Genomic DNA, 16,934 nt, shown 5'->3' with positions numbered 1-16,934 from the left:
AAGGAAATCGAAGACTTCGGGATACAGATGATATCCATCCCAACTTTTTCTTTTGTTTTAATTAGCAGACGCTTCCTTTTGATGAAGTGAAGTAAATCTTAGATTCCACTACAAGGGGCCAGCTGGACTTTCTGAGAAGAGTACATCCGAGCTACAATCTATTGTTTCCCTGTCATTCTCCCTTCCCTCTGGTCTCTCCATTCTTCATGCCACACCGATAGGCCTTGCCTAGGGATTTCTCAGTCTGCCTACCTCCCACTGTTAACTGTCCTTCAGTTCCTGTTTCTTCCTGTGTTGATCATAGGAATTCATCTTGTCATTTTGTATATAAAAGATAAGGTTTGTCAAGGAAGTTATCTCCCTCTGTTACAAATGATGGTGAGGACTTCCACAATAGGACCCATTGGCCGCACACATGTGCTGGTTTCTAGAACCATCTTAACCAGGTATCGCGCACTCTGCCCTCTTCTGCCCACTTTGCTGTTTTACCTACAGTGAAGTGCAGAGTCAAGGTTTTTCATCTCTTTCCTGGAGTGTCTCTAACTAAAAGTGTCAGTCCTGCTTAGAAATAGAACAAAATAACGTGATTTCGGGTAGCATCGTGATTCAGAAAGCATTCATTTTGGTTCACTACAGGACGTCTTTATTGGCATGTTTTCACTGAGTCCTGCCTTAACCTGGTATAGACTGAGGGTTGTGGGTCCTTCCTCTTGAGGATTTGTGAAGTTTATTGTGACAGTATGCTCCTATGTGCTTGTTGAAGTTGCTTTGATAACTGATCTGTTATGTGGATACTAGCAGTATCTTTTTGGCAGGAATGTTTTCTGCATAGACAGGAAAGAGAGTAATGTATAGCATGCTGTCAGTCATCACTGTTGACCTTCTTGGGTGGGATTTAAAAGTGTTAGACACTTCGCCGTGTCTAGACTAATTTGATTTCCCAGTGATATACGTCTGTTCCCGTATGAGTTTATAATTGAGGAAACATGAAACCTTACTTTTGTGAAGGTTCATGTCTTTGAATGTGAACACTTTCACCAAATTTTAGGAATAATCAGCCCTACCTGCTGTTGCACGGCTTCTCAGGCCATTTGTTTTGTTTTGTTATCTTTTTTGTTTTTCACATTTCAGTAGCTGGCATTTCAGTATTCTGAACTGTGTTAAGGGCAGATACAGTGATGGTTGCTCTGTCCTTTCAGCTTTTTAATTAAAGTAGCCCCGTCTTGCCAACCACCCAAATTCACTTTTTGTGTAAGTGAAGCAAAACGTATTTATCTATTACAAAGGGAATTAGAACTGTTGAATATGTAAATGGGCGACAAATGTGTGCACACATGCACATATATATACCTACTGTGCACACTGTTTTAGGAGGTGTTGGGGATACAACAGTAAAAAAAAAAAAAAACCATGAAATCCCTGTCTTTGTGGCACTTACATTTTTTAAATTTTATTTTATTTATTTATTTTGAGACAGAGAGCGAGGGTGAGCAGGGGAGGGGCAGAGAGAGAGGGAGAGAGAGAGAATCCCAAGCAGGCTCCGCGCTGTCAGCACAGAGCCTGATGCAGGGCTTGAGCTCACAAACCGTGTGATCATGACCTGAGCTGAAATCAGGAGTCAGATGCTTACTGGACTGAGCCACCCAGGTACCCCATTGTGACACTTACATTTTGATAGGAGCAAGTAAAAAACAAGCGACAGACTTTATAAATTAGTACATTATGTGGTTTGTTACAGTGGAGTAGGGGCAATGGGGAAAAAATAGAAAGGTGTGGAAAGTACAGGGAGTGTGTTAAGGGACTGTGATTTTTAAATGGGTTGGTCAGGGTAGGCTTTATTGAAAGGGACACAAAGACTTGTAAAATGTGTGGAAGAACTAAACACAAAATCCCGAAGAGCCACTTTTATTTTGCTACCTCTCCTGCCCCTGTGACTGTTCCTTCTTTCCATAGAGGTTTTCAGTTTACAGTATTTTCTTCCAGACTTTTTTCTTCTCATTTACATATAAATATGTAAATAAAGAAACCTATATCATATTAAAAGTGTGAATGGGATTATAAAAACCATAAATTTATTTTTTTATTGAAGTATAGTTGATGCAGCGTTCTGTTCATTTCAGGTGTGCAACACGGTGATTCCACAAAAATGTCTTTCTGGTTTTTGCAACTTGCCTTAAATCTTGGAAAATCTTTCCACGTTAGTTGTTGTAGATCTGCCTCTATTTTAACTGCCGAATAGTATTACCTTGGATGGATTGAAGTGGTTTATTTAACCACTAACTTTGTGAACATTTAGGTGACTATTATAAACTGCATTCCATTAACATTTTGTGTACGCATTTTAAGGAGCACATGTGCAGGTTAAGCATTTTAAAGAATTTAAAGAACTGTGGGTTTTCGTTTGACAAAATCTGGTTTTGGATTTTTCAATAGCTGCTATCAAAAGCTAAACCACTTTAAATGTCTTACATTTTTATTTGTCAATTATATCTCCGTAAAGCTGAGACTAAAAAAAAGCAGCACCAATTTATATAGCCTCTGACAGTGTACCTTATACCTTTAAACATCTTTGAGGGTGAAAATGCTTATCTGTGCCAAGTGGCACGTTTAAATGCCAGTGTTTACAATTTGATAAGCTTTTCGAGAATGCTCATCATTTAAATCACAGTTTATTTCCTTGGCTGACTGGAAGCTACTGGAAGACTGGGCTAGTATTTTATTCATATTTATGTTCCCTTTGCATCTAGTAGACGCTCTCTCCCTGTTCGTTGGTGACATGAATACCCACACACTGAAGTAAACATTAAACAGGTGCCTGAAGAAGCATATCGTATTTATGAGTAGGTCAGAAGTGAGCAGAAAAATCCAAAGATGCCATTTCATTGAGCTGAAGTTCAGAGAAGGTAGCCTTACTTAGTAGTTACATTCAGACAGAGGAAGATAGTCCAATAAAAGAGGGGGTGCTGTAGAAATGCTTAATTTGTAAAGGGCTGTTTGGCTTCCCTAGGAAGGTATAAGGCAGAATATCCAGGTATTACAGGGTTTGTTGGAGAAGATTAAGAAGGCGAGGGTGGGGTGTTTGTCAGGGGGGCCTTGGGAAGATGTGCTTGGTATTGGGCTGTACCAGGAGATCCTCCTAAATCCGAAAGAAAATTTCCAGTGTAACCTGTAAAGTTCTAGAGTTTTACCGCTCATCTTGAGGTTCATAGCCCAACCCATTTAAAAGCTGGTCCTCCTGTGTTCCTAACTGGACATTTTAGAAGTAGCCTTGCAAGGTATTAGTTATGACCTGCCAGTAACTCATAGTTTTTTATAAGTAGGTAATTCATGCTCATTTCATTTATTTATTATTGTATTCCACTTGGATGTGGAAGCCAGTGGTAGAACTTCATGTTAATAATGCAACAGTAATATTAATAATGAAGTTAATGGAGCAAATACTTAATCTGTGCCTGATTTTTTACATGAAGCAGTGCTAAGTACTGTACCATTGTGGGAATTACACAAAAACAAGGCAGAGAGCCCTGCTCTCTAGAAACTTCTCATCGCTTTGGAGGTAGGGGTCGGGAGTAGTATTTGCAAGACTGGCTTCCTCATGTGGGGGTTTCCTATTTGCCATCCTAGCTTTTGTAAAACCTTTCATTTATTATCTCATTATTGATCTTTTTTGACCAGTGATTTGGGAATCTGTTTTTGTCAGATTCTGAAAATAATCGATACATGTTTTATAATCTTTTAAAATCAATTTTGCCTTATATCCTCATTTTCTACATAAAAGTAAAAATGCCTTTATCTTTACATTCACACTTCATTTAGGTTTCCTTTAACCAAGGGAGACATTTGCTAAGCCTTCTACTAAAGAAGCATTCTTTTTTAGCACAGCCCCTCTGTTAGGTGGCATGAAAACATATGGTTTGTAACCCTAGATTCACATCAGAAAAGCTGAAAGCTTTAAAAATGCAGATGCCCAGAACTAGCCCTCAAATTATGATTTGGTAGTTGGGGCTGAGGTCCAGGCAAGTCTGGTTTTCAGAAAGTGCTTGTGTGATTGATACATGGCTAGGATCAAAAACCACTGGCTAGGAAAACCACACCAACTGCTCTGAATCCCAAAGTCCACACTGAAATCCGAGAAGATTGTGTGCTCAAAATTTCTGAAGATTTGCTTCAAATATCTGTCTATCAGAAATGTCAAGAAGAAAAGAGAGAGGGGGAGAAGAGAAAAAACTATGAAAGATGATTCAGAGCCCCCTTGGAGAAGTTGTCCTTATTTAATCAGGTGTAATGAAGGCAGGTGGAAGGTTTGTTGACTCAGGCCCTCTCTAGCCCATAAGAGACATATTGAAGAATTCTGTTACAGAATCGAGGCTAGGTTAGTTGTGAAAATGTTGTTTCCTGTGATATTTTGTTCTGAGGAGAAAAGAAATTTGGTGAGGGTTTAGGTTGAGTTAATTTTATAGCGATTAGTCACAATGCGGAAGCTAAATTTATTGCTTGTATTTACTCATTGCTGTTACCTGATTGCTAAAACTGCCTTTAGCTTTTTAAATGTATTTCTGATGACATTGTGTTTTCCAAATGCCTGTCAGCTCTGATACGTGTTTGTTTTATATCCATTTGTAGATGGAGGCAAAGATTTGCTTTCTCCCTCCAGATTTATTATACTTAGCCTTGTCATCACAGATGGCTTTAACTTGATACCTTTATGCCACCATTTTCCAAAAGATGTTCTTATTTGAAATGACTGGCTTTCTGACTTTTTTGTGATAAAAGCTAGATTTGTGATCAGAAATCTTTCTGTATTTCTGAAAATAACTTTCTATTTTGTAGTAATTTTAGATTGCAAGAAAAAGTGCAAAGATGATACAATGTTCCCATACACTCTTCACCCAGGATCTCCCACTGTTAAATTCTTATGTGACCCTGGTACTTTTGTCACAACTAAGAAGCAAAAGTGTTGCATTATTATCAACTAACCTCAGACTGTATTCATATTTCACTAGTTTGTGTACTAAAATCCTTTTTTTGTCTCAGGATCCAATCCAGGATAACACACTGCATTTAGCCACAGTATTTTTAAAAATAGAAAATGAGAAGATTAAGCAGAGCTCTATGGAAAATTAGCAGACATTGTCCCTTTCTTTTCCCTATTCTGGGATCTTTGCCTCTCTTTTACCCAGTTTCAGAGGCCTGTTTCCAGGGTGGTGTCCACCATTAATCTGTTCTTTTCCTCTTCCCTTCCTATCAAAACACCCATTCTCTCAAATGCAGTTCTTTTGATTTTTAATGTTTATTTATTTATTTTGAGAGAGAGCTTGAGCAGGGGAGGGACAGAGGAAGAGAGGGAGAGGGAGAGAATCCCAAGCAGGCTCCATGCTGTCAGTGCAGAGCCTGGCATGGGGCTCAAGATCATGACCTGAGCCGAAATCAAGTCAGATGCTTAACCAACCCAGCCACCCAGGCTTCCCTTGAATGCACTTCTTATAGCAAAAAAAAGCCAAAAAAAAAAAAAAAATTCCAGCAAGCAAATTTATATTATACTGTGATGAAAAACACCTGCTTAATATGTTGGCTTTCTTGTAAGCTTTTATAATTAAAAATGTATGCCCATTGGGGCGCCTGGGTGGCTCAGTTGGTTGAGCATCCAGCTCTTGATTTCAGCTCAGGTCAGGATCCCAGGTTGTGGGATTGAGTGCCATGTCAGGCTCCGCTCTGAGCAGGGAGTCTGCTTAAGATTCTCTGTCTCTCAAGGGACGCCTGGGTGGCTCAGTCGGTTAAGCGGCCGACTTTGGCTCAGGTCATGATCTCGCGGTCCGTGAGTTCGAGCCCCGCATCGGGCTCTGTGCTGACAGCTCAGAGCCTAGAGCCTGTTTCAGATTCTGTGTCTCCCTCTCTCTCTGCCCCTCCCCCGTTCATGCTCTGTCTCTCTATCTGTCTCAAAAGTAAATAAACGTGAAAACTTAATAAAAAAAAAAAAGATTCTCTGTCTCTCTCTCCCTCTTTCCCTCTCCTCAGCACACTCTCTCAAAAAGAAAAAAAAAAGAAAAAGAAAAAAATTTGCCCCAGAGGGCATAAATAAGCTGAACTGATAGAATTAGGTCCATAATGGTGAAATTTGGAGGATTCTAGTTGGTTGTGAAAGAAGGTGTTTTGTACAGGGAACTTCCCTCTCCATCCCTCTTGTGCATCTCTTCATATTTTCCTGAGGAATCACCCAGATTGCTTGTGCACCAGTGAGAGTCAGAGGCTGGTCCCTTCATTAGATGCAGGATTACACCTACAGAGTGAGGTTGCACAGGGTGCTTGGGGATCCAGTCCCCAGTGCAGGTAACTAGCTCTCCTTCCTGATGATGGCCCAGGAATAAGGGAGCAGGGCAGGAGATGGGACCTCCCACGGAGGAAGACAAGTTTTCATCTCTAGTAAATGCCATTAAGGTTTTTTCAGTTTGCAGTGGTCCCTGGACTAGAGGTGGGATATTCTGTAAGTGGTGATGTGGCTTTTGGTTGTATCTCAAACCTTAAGTGAGATGATGGGATCAGTCAGCCTGAAAGATTCTTCACAAAAGATCATTTGGTGTAGGCCCAGGTCCTCTGGCTGGTTAAAGAATACAGGTTGGTTGTTCTTCTTACACTGTCATATTCCCCCAACATTTTATGAAAATTTTCAAAAATACAGCAACATTAGAAGTATTTTACAGCAAACATCTATGTACCTACATTTAGATCCTACCATTACTATACTTGGTTTATCATGTGCACATCTATTCATTCATCAGTGTGTCTTCATTTTCTGATGCATCTCAAAGTAAACTGCAGACATTAGTACACTTCCGCCTATGACTTCATCACTAATATTGTGATGAAGCACAACAATTTTGAGGAAGCACAGAGTAACAATTTCATGTCTTAAACTTTAGAAAACTTGCTGCAAAAAATTTCTGATGACTTCTGATTGTTTTAGAATTGATAGTAAGCTTAGAAAATAATATGGTTTGGTTTTTTTTTTTTTTTTTCATTTTCATTGCTGTTCCTCTTCTAGTTTTATTTTCTGGTCTTTCAAGTTTTGTTCAAGGGCAGAGTTCACAGAAAGTAGGGCTCAGAAATACTTTTGGTATCACATTAGGGTTGGATTTCCAACCTTGAGGAAAAAACATAACCTGTCGTTCTGACTTTTCCTTTGGGGAAATGTGTTTTAAAAGTCCAATTACTTATGTATTTTTCTTAATCCAGTGAATAAATCATTCATTAGTCAAAGTAATGATTAAAGATTAAATGATGGTTAAAGGTTACTATCCTAATATCCTTTCATTGGGGAACTTTAACGTTGGACTATGTCACATAGATACAAGACCTATAGAAATTGTGTGACAAGAAAAAAATGATCCTAGAGCATCTTTCTGTTACCAAATTTATCAAATTTAAAATATCCAGTAGTCCATGCCTTTTTGCTTTAGCTCAGTGGCTCTCTGAAAACATCAGGAGGATCACCCAGGGCACTTGTTAAAGATACCCATTCTCTCCCGTCTCCCTGAAATTCTGAATCCTAGGCTAGGTGGACCCAGGAATCTTAATCACGTGTCCTAGGTGATTCCAATACACATCATCAAAGGACAACACTTGGGGAAAAACTGCTTTAAAATTACTTATGTAAAATTGTCTCTGATAAGTGGGACTTAATGTAACCACACTGACCTTAATGTCTCATTTTGGTTTCCTTAAGTGCTGTAACAGTGGCTCTCTTAACAGATGGCGGTGAATGCCAGCAGTATACCCGAGCAAATACGGTCCCTTTCTGTGCAGGATCCTCAGGTATGTTTCTCCACCAGTCCTTTATGTTTGAGGTGATTTGTAGACCTATTTTTAGAAAAACCAACATTTTAGGAAGATAGACAGTTTCGGGGTAATCCATCAGAACCGGAGGCTTGTAAACTCTCTCTTTTTTTAATAGGTATGGAGAAGAGAGTACTGTTACTATTGACCATGATTTTCAGGACCCCCAACCTTTAAATGATAGGTTCAAGAGCAAGGATTGATTACCAGACTGCTTCTGAAATTGTTGGTACTGTGTGAAATAAGATAAGGAAAGAAAATGACTCCCCATTCGGTTAGACTCTAGCTATAAAATAGTATAATTAATTGATACTTTTTTTTTGGCTTCTGGTTGGATTTTTATAACCTGTTTTCATAATTCTTTTATCATTGAATTTTATGGGCCAATTTATCTCTACAACTTGCCTTGTAAAAATGGAAGTCCACTGACTGTGAAATGCATTTATACTAAAAGTTACATGACGGAAAACATGCGCCGTGAGTCGTGTTGGGTGCTGAGCAGTGCAGGGGTGGGAACATGGACACAGAAGCAGAGTGCAGACCCCCATTCTGGTTTCACTGTATAATTAGTAAGCAAGCCCTTTTGCTTTCAAAGTCATTATACTATCAAGCATCATCAGCCTTAGGATCACAACTTTGTCCCCCAAATCTGCACATCCGTTGATAAATTCATTTTTATCCTACCTGATGTGTGTTTTATGAAAACAGCTGTATACTGAGGAGAGAATAATGGAATTTCATGGTTTGCAGGAAGCCTGTTTTGAAGTCAGACAGCTAGTCCTTGGCCCTTATTTTATAGCCAAGGAAGCATAGGCTTGCAGAATTGGGCTCACGTGAGGTCATATAACTGGTTAGAGGCAGAGACAGGATTCAGTTTAGGTCTTTTTACTCCATATCAGGCAACTCAGTAAAACACCTTGAGATAAACTTCAGGGACTGGTTGAATGATAAAAGGCAAGTGAGGAATAGTAATTTGTCAGGAAGTGAATAGAATAAGGGAAACAGGAAAGGGGATTAGGATAACTGATATTATGTAACACGTAGTTGATGAGTTGTTTTCATATATTTGTTCTTCCAGCAAACTTTTGAGACCGGTATTATCCCCGTTTTGTAAGTGGGAAAATAGGTTCAGGGAATGACTTGCTCATGATTGCATGTCTGGTCAGTGGCAGAGGCAAGTCTTGATCCAAAATCTCTATTTTTCTACTCCCAACAAGAAGGTCTGCTCATTTCTAAGGATTTGTAGGAGTCAGGAGGAGCTATGGAGTAGAGGCATTTGTGGTTGATGATTTATATTTATGGAAATCAGTTCTAGGTGAGAAACGCAGGGAAGATAAACAGTGACCTAATCTACTGGATTCCACTTTCCTTTGCATCCTGAGGTTTAAGGTGCCCAACCTTTGTGTTGGGACTAAATCCCAATGGATGTAGTCAGTCAGTGGCTCAGGTTGCAAGATGCTCCTTTAAGATGGCTGACCCTTCTTCCTTGGACTTGCTGCAGCTTATACCAATTGTTCATAGGACCCATGCTACCATTGAGGTTTTCTGTTTGAAAACAGATCTGTTTGGATCTCCAGTTGTGTTGGGAATTAGGCATCATTCCAACCTTCATATAGGGGTATTATTGTGGTCAAATGGGACCTGCCCTCTGTAAAGACCTAGTTTCGAAATTTCCAGAAAGGGTCATGTGAATCAAGGGATATCACGATTGTTTTTCCAAGTTGATAACAGTGTTTGCGGTTTTGTCTTTAAAGGGGCTACCCAATGCTAGCGAAGACTATAGAGAAGCTTCTTGTGCTGTGAACCTCGTTTTAAGATTAAGGTAAATAATATTGTTTATTTTGTATTGCTCTTCCTATAGTATAATATTCTTATCTCCTTCATTAACTTTTCATAATATTAACCTAAAATAAAATTGTTAACTTACTTGATTTCTGCAAACAGCTAGTGTATGCTGTATTCCCAGGACTAATGGGTCTTTTTCTAATTGCTTACTAAAGAAGAGAAAGAAAGCACCATATGAGTGTGTCTGCAGGCTCAGTGTACCCTTCATTAAGTTGGTTTTTTTTCCCCCCTTGCCTTTTCTTTCTTGGGCTTTTTTTCCTTTAAAAATTTTTTTTACAATGTAAGATCACAGTAAGAGATTTTTAATGAGTTTCTTTCACACTTCAGCAGTCAGTCTCTGACAGAAATAAACCGTGCTTGTACTACAAGTTGCCTGTTCAGAACATTTTTCAGTGGCAGTTTTGATCAGCTACTGTGGAGAAATGACAGATGTATTTTGAAAGAACCCTCCGTCTTCTAGGAAATGGATACAAATATGGTGCCTGACAGTGTAGACTTTGTATCTAGTGAATGAAAAGTTCTTTCTGCGTCATGGATTTTTAAATATTGAGGTACGTCGTAAGGTGTATATTCTTCGTTAAGAATGTGTCTTAAAACATATTTGCTTCCACTTAATTATAATAAACAGCTTAATTTACCAAGTCAGTGAGATTACGGTCACATTTTTGAAGGTATTTTAAACTAAGTTACACATAGGTTCTCCCTTGACAATTAAACAAATAAAGCACATGGCTGATGGACCATTTTCAGAGCTGTGGCTATAAAAAGCCGATTTGTTTTCAAGGTTAGTTTCCAGCCCTCTGAGTTATCTTAGACTGTCAGGGTAGATAATCATCACCATAATCACCCCGTGCTTGTGCTGGTCATTTACAATCTGTGGTGTGTTTTCACACACTTAACCAGGGGGACTGCACACTAAGGCTTGGTGTGATTTAATTCAGAGATGATTTCTGGTCAAGAAGTGAAGCTATTACAAGACTATTTTCCTTCTATTTGAAAGTGTCCTTGATCATGGTTCACAATTAAAATACATTTATTGCTCTCCAAAGAATGAAATAGCCCATTCCTTTTTTATTTGACTTTGGAACCAGGTACTGCTTTCATCTATTTTTCACTTGTTCGTTTATTCTTATTCATTCCACTGATACTTCCGGTACAACCACTGTGCCAGGCTCCTTGTTGATTCCTGAGATACGGTCGTGAGTGAGACTGTGGAGGTTACCATCCAGCCCACTTAAGTGTGCGGTGTTGGGGGTGACCTTCAGAGTGCGGTGGTCCAGTCTCCTACTTTACATACGCAGGAACGTTCTCTTTAGTGGTGCACTAGATATTTAGTTAGCTTCTGTGCATACTTTGACTCTTTTTCCATGGACCACTCCTACGATACTAAAATGCTTTGTTATGGTTCAATCTTCTTCCCTGAGATTCAGCCGATCTTCCTATTCTGGGCTCCCGTGGGCTCAGATTCTGGCCCTTAGAGCAGATATCAGGTTCTCTGGATGAAAGTCTCCTGGAGAGTGTTTTAAAATGCATACATATTCCTAAGCCTTACCTCCAGATACAGTTTTGCTCTGGGTACTAGAACGATATAGAACAAGGGCATTCCCTTGTTTTTTTGAGAGCCATTTGTGTTTTTACAAGGCTTGTTCCTTTTTCCTAGGCAAAACAGTCCAAGTAACCTTGCGTCTCATAATATGGTTTTATATCCTCCTTACAATTCTGGCCGTTCACCTTTATTAACATTTAGCCTGTATCTGCTTTTGTTACCTTTTTCTTCATGGCTCTGGGTGGTTTTTTCCCTGAGTTTGTGGGTTAGATCCCAATCCTTCATGATCTTAATGAAGAAAGGGTGCTACATTCAAATAAGCTGAGAAACAATGCTTAGTGTCCATCTGTCTATGTACGTATTTCTCCTAAATCAGCCTACATTTTCATTGCTTTTTGAAATAGCTGTGCACTTTGGTGACAGATACAGCATGACCTAACAGCCAAACAAAAGCTCTGATTTTGTGTTTCCCTCTTGGAAGGCTGTCAAGCCTAATTGGAACTGCAACTTGTGTCTTCAAATTCATTTTGTATGTCTTAACATTTGTCACTATAATCATGAACCTGTTGGCTTTGACCCATTGCCTGCCTCCCCTCCGCCATACATTTCACTCATGATTGTCAGTGTGTCATATTAGTTATAATGTTTGGATACATGTCATTTGCCAATCGGATAAACCTGTTTTTACAGCTTTATCCATGACATTGATTTTACATGTTCAACAGTTCGAATAGAACAGTCTTCTGGCATCTGTTAGAAACCACTCATTTTCTACATGGCTTTCAATAATTGACTAGTATTTTTTGGTATAGGTGCTCAACCAGAAACAAATTGTATTGACTTTACTGCTTTTTAGTGGACATTCAGCTGTCTACTCAGAGGGATATCATAAAAGGATTCGTTTAAAAATGTTACTGAAATTAAGACCTATCAATGATATTTTTCTGAATCTAATCACCTAGAAATACTTCCAAAAAATAGAAATGGATTGTGTTTTATTATTTTAGAAATGAATTTTAGTATGACTTTTGTTGAATATATGTTCATGCCTAGTGGTATACATTATTTTTCTAAATGTGTTCAAAGTATTTGTTTACACCAGTTTTTTTCATATTTGGGAACTCATGAATCTCTCAAAATATACAGTTGGTCTCCTCTCAGGGCAGTCCCTGTACTTTGAGAAATAACCTTTTAAAGTTAAAAGTTAAATACTATTAAGTTTCTGTGGTCACACTGTGCTGCCATAAATGTAAGCAGCGAATATATTCATTCATTCTGTAAGTATTTCTTGAGCACCTGCTCTGCGCATGGCCCTGTTTGAGTTGCTGTGATACAACGGGGGAATGAAACAAAAGACAAATTTCTTGCCCCCTAGGAACTTACATTCTACAGGCAGGGAGGAAGTGTTCAAATACTCATATTACTTACACGATGTCAAGTTCTCTGAAGGGTAATCTCCATCAGGAGTATAGAAAGTATGGGGGTGCTGTCCCATAGTAAGGAAGGCATACGAGTTTTCTACTACTGTGTAGCAGGTTACCACAAATTTAGTGACTTAAAACAACACCCATTTGTTATCTCAGTTTTGGTAGGTCAGAAGTCTGGCACAGCTCAGACGGACTTTCTGGTGTGTCTCACAAGGCGGCAGTTAAGTTGTTCTCAGCTGGAGCTCGAGGTCGTCTTCCAACTAATTTGGGTGTTGGCAGAATTCAGTTCCTGACAGTCATGGACTGAGGTCCTTGGCCTCTGTACAGGCTCCCCATTCCACACACAGTTTACAGTACGACTTTGCCTTTTTCAAAGGCAAAAGGAAACCATCTCTCCTCCCCTTCAAGAGCTCAGTCCCTTTGTGAGAGGTTTTTCACCTGATTAAGCCCGTCCCATCTAAGTTAATGCCCCTTTAGATGAAGTCAGAATCAACTGCTTTGGAGCTACATCTGCAAATCCCTTTACCTTTGCTCTATCACATAACTTAATCATGGGAATGACAGCCCATCATATTTAAAGGGCTTGGTCATATCCATTGAAGAGGATTATGTAGGGCATGTATACCAGGGGACAGCGATATTGGAAAGTGTCATAGAACTCTGCCTACCACAGAAGGGCTCTCTAAATAAAGTAGTGTTTGAAGATACACCTGACAGATGCAAAGAATCAAGCCATGAGATTGTTTGCAGGAAGAGAGTTCCAGGCAGAGCAAACAGTGATTGCTAAGATTCTGAGCAGGAAGCATGTTATAAGCGATTATAAAAACAGCCAGGGAAACAGTGTGGCCAGAGGGGTAGGGGAGCAGGCCAGATGATGATTCAGGGGCTGAATCATGTAGGGCCACGTAGCCTGTGGTGAAGACTTTGGACTTTACTGTTATTGGGTGGGAAATCATTGGAGATTTGTGAGCATATCTGAGTTATATTTTATTTTATTTTTATTTTGTTTCTAATGTTGGTTTATTTTTGAGAGAGAGTAGAGGAGGGGCAGAGAGAGAGGGAGATAGAGGATCTGAAGCAGGCTCTGCTGTCAGTGGAGAGCCCGATGTGGGATTCAAACTCATGAACTGTGAGATCATGATCTGAGCTGAAGTTGGACACTTAACCAACAGAGCCACGCAGGTGCCCCTGAGTTACATTTTAAAGCAAGCACTGTGATTGAATTATGGAGAATAGACCATACAGACACTATTTTTAGGGTGGAAGTAGAGAGCCCATTGATAGGCCATGTCAACGATGTAACGAGTGATGATGTGATGTGGGTGAGGAGTAATGGAGGTGGCAAGTAATTATTGAATTCTGGAGAGAGAGGAGAGAATGCAAAGATTACTCGAAGTTTGGGCATGAAAATATGGATAAATGGAGGGAAAGAGAGTTGGAGTTGCAGGTTTGAGTGGAATCAAGAATTCAGTTCCAGAAGTACTGAGTTTGAGTTGTCTAGTGGACATCTTTATGTGATGTCAACATAAAGATAATGGGCTAGAGATAATAATTAATTTGAGAATATTGGCACATACAGTATTTAAAGCTGTGAAATTGGATGAGATCACCTAGGGAGTGGATAAAGATAGAGAAGTCATCTGGCGTGCCCTCAAGTGGTACTTGGGTAAGGAGCAGTCAGCAGATTGGTAAGGACAAGCTGGTGCAGTGGAGGAGAGAATGGTGGTCCTGTAAACCAAACAGAGGAAATGGCTCAGGAAAGAATGGGTGAAAAACTACATCAGTTGCTATTATTAGATCAAGTACAATGGGAACTAAGAATTTGCATATCTGGCAAAATGGAGCACATTCTTGACCTTGGCAAGTGTTGTTTCAGTGGAATGTTGGGGATTAAAGCCTGACTTAACTGGATTGGGGACAGAGTGCCAAGAGAGAACACCAGATAGCAAGAATAGGTTCCATGTTAATACAGACAGCTCTTAACAGAAACTTACTATACAGGGGAGCAGAGAAATGGGGTATCCCAGTGAAAATATGGAGTGAACAGAGTTTTTTTCTTTATTTTTTTTTTTTACCGTTTATTTATTTTTGAGACAGACAGAGACAGAATGACAACAGAGGAGGGACAGAGAGAGAGGAAGACACAGAATCTGAAGCAGGCTCCAGTGTCTGAGCTGTCAGCACAGAGCCTGACGCAGGACTTAAACCCACAAGCTGTGAGATCATGACCTGAGCCAAAGTTGGATGCTTAACCGACTGAGCCACCTGGGTTCCCCCGGGAGTTGTTTTTAAAAAAGCATTATTTATAAGTTAATGGGAATGATCCAGTTGAGAAGGAAACATGAAATAAGATAGAGGACATTGTAAGACTGGTGTCCTCAGATGGGTGGGAAGGGATGATACCTAAACATCCACATAGACATCAGCCTTAGTTAGAAGTATGGAGAGGTCACTTGTTGGACAGCACATCCACCACGGCAGAAGGGTGAGCAAACGTGCAAGGAGTTTGGTGGGGTTGGGTACAGGAAGGTGGAAGTCTTCTGTTGTTTATATTGTCTCATTAAAATGAGTGTGATCAGTTGAGAGTGAGGAAGGAAAAAATATTTGGGGTTTGAGAGATGAAGGAAATCATGTAGGAGAGCTGGAGAGTAAATTTACCAGGGAAATGTGGTAAGATGAGCAGGCTGCACCAGCAATCACTTGAAGTTAGTGATTGTGACTTTCAAGTGGAGCTGGTAGCTTGATCCCTGAGGTGAACTTAATCTTGATGTCCCAGAATATAAATCTGTGTGCATGTGTGTGTGGTTATGATTGACATTTAACAACAACATTTAAAAACATTCGTCGTGGGGCGCCTGGGTGGCACAGTTGGTTAAGCGTCTCACTTTGGCTCAGGTCATGATCTCACAGTCCGTGAGTTAGAGCCCCACGTCGGGCTCTGTGCTGACAGCTCAGAGCCTGGAGCCTGTTTCAGATTCTGTGTCTCCCTCTCTCTCTGCCCCTCCCCTATTCATGCTCTGTCTCTCTCTGTCTCAAAAATAAATAAACGTTAAAAAAAATTTTTTTTTAAATAAAAAAATAAAAATAAAATAAAAACATTCGTCGAGGAGTCTGTTCGAGACTCACTGTTAAATCATAAACAAATGTGGGTCATGGAGTCACCCTCAGTGATCTCCTGTACACAAGGAGGCAGTCACCTGCCCTCTCTAGTGCCACCAGCCACTCCCTCGTAGGTCCAGCTGCCTCCTCTTAGAAACCTTCAAAGTTACGTGCTTCTCAAGAATCAAAGCCCTGCCACCTAGCGTTGGTCCCTGCCGCACAATTTCTTCATTCCCCGTTCCCCATTTGAAATCTACTCGAGATCACTTGTCCCCTCTCTGGGCCCAGATAAACTACCTCCTAACCCAGCCCATGTGAGAGGAAGCTGGAAAGATTGTTCTGGCCAGTGTTTATTCGATTAGAAAACCCATGTCTTCTTCTGTACCTTTCTCATTCCTTTCTTCGAGATTCTGATATATGTGTGGACATATATGTAAATAAACACATATACATGAAAATATGCCCTCACTGTCTTTGCAGATTGCTGGTCTAGACCACGTACAGCTGTTGGGTACTGGGAAGTAGTGTGTTTGTCTCTTCCTATTCCCTGTGGCCATCTGGGCAAAGCATTTATGTTTAATGTGCTCCACGGACTAGTGGGTAGAGACTTGAGTTCAAGCCAGCCTTTCATCAGTCCTTAACTAATGCCGTATGGGTAACTGCCCTCTTACCTCTTGGAAAAGGTCATTCTGACTTTCTTTGTGACATAGCATTTTATAGGCTTACCTGCTAGGAATGTGGCTTCCTTCTCCCTCCCCTGACCCCCAGCCCCAAGATGCCAGGTAAGTCTCCCCTTTATTCTGTAAGTAGGAAACTGGGAAATGGTTTACTTTGCAAAATGTCACTTTTTATAACAAAAGACGAATACATGGTAGCTACAAGTAATATATTTGTTTCTCCATTACTCATTTCTGGTGATCATAAGCAAAAGGCTGAAGAGGCAAAGACTAATTTCTTTCTTGAAAAAATATGCTATTGCTTTTACCTTGTTCTTAAAACTGACCTGTTATTTATTAGTGTAGAGAAAAGGGATTATACCTTAGGTCTCAGTGTTAAATTCTGGAGATAGTTAAAAATGTAGATTTTTTTTCTTTTTTCTTCTGTATACTTTTATGCAAATGTTTTCTTGCCAGTTGTATATATGTATATATTAAACATATTGGTATATATGTAAATATACATACATA

At 39.8% G+C, this 16,934-nt stretch overlaps 1 protein-coding gene across 5 annotated transcripts in view; it reads left to right on the top strand.

Moving 5' to 3' along the window:
* The window catches only part of STK39 (serine/threonine kinase 39), a 313,579-nt gene that overhangs the window by 171,437 nt on the left and 125,208 nt on the right, over nt 1-16,934 (top strand). For all 5 annotated transcript variants that reach the window (XM_053215228.1, XM_053215229.1, XM_053215231.1 and 2 more), the window contains 2 exons: nt 7,747-7,809; nt 9,585-9,652. In XM_053215228.1, the coding sequence (XP_053071203.1) occupies nt 7,747-7,809; nt 9,585-9,652 (131 nt within the window). The remainder of the gene's footprint in view (nt 1-7,746; nt 7,810-9,584; nt 9,653-16,934) is intronic.

Source organism: Acinonyx jubatus, chromosome C1, assembly GCF_027475565.1.
Source record: "Acinonyx jubatus isolate Ajub_Pintada_27869175 chromosome C1, VMU_Ajub_asm_v1.0, whole genome shotgun sequence".
In the NCBI taxonomy this organism is placed as follows: domain Eukaryota; kingdom Metazoa; phylum Chordata; class Mammalia; order Carnivora; family Felidae; genus Acinonyx; species Acinonyx jubatus.
The sequence above is the reverse complement of the archived record's forward strand: the minus strand, read 5'-3'. Positions and strand labels throughout refer to the sequence as shown.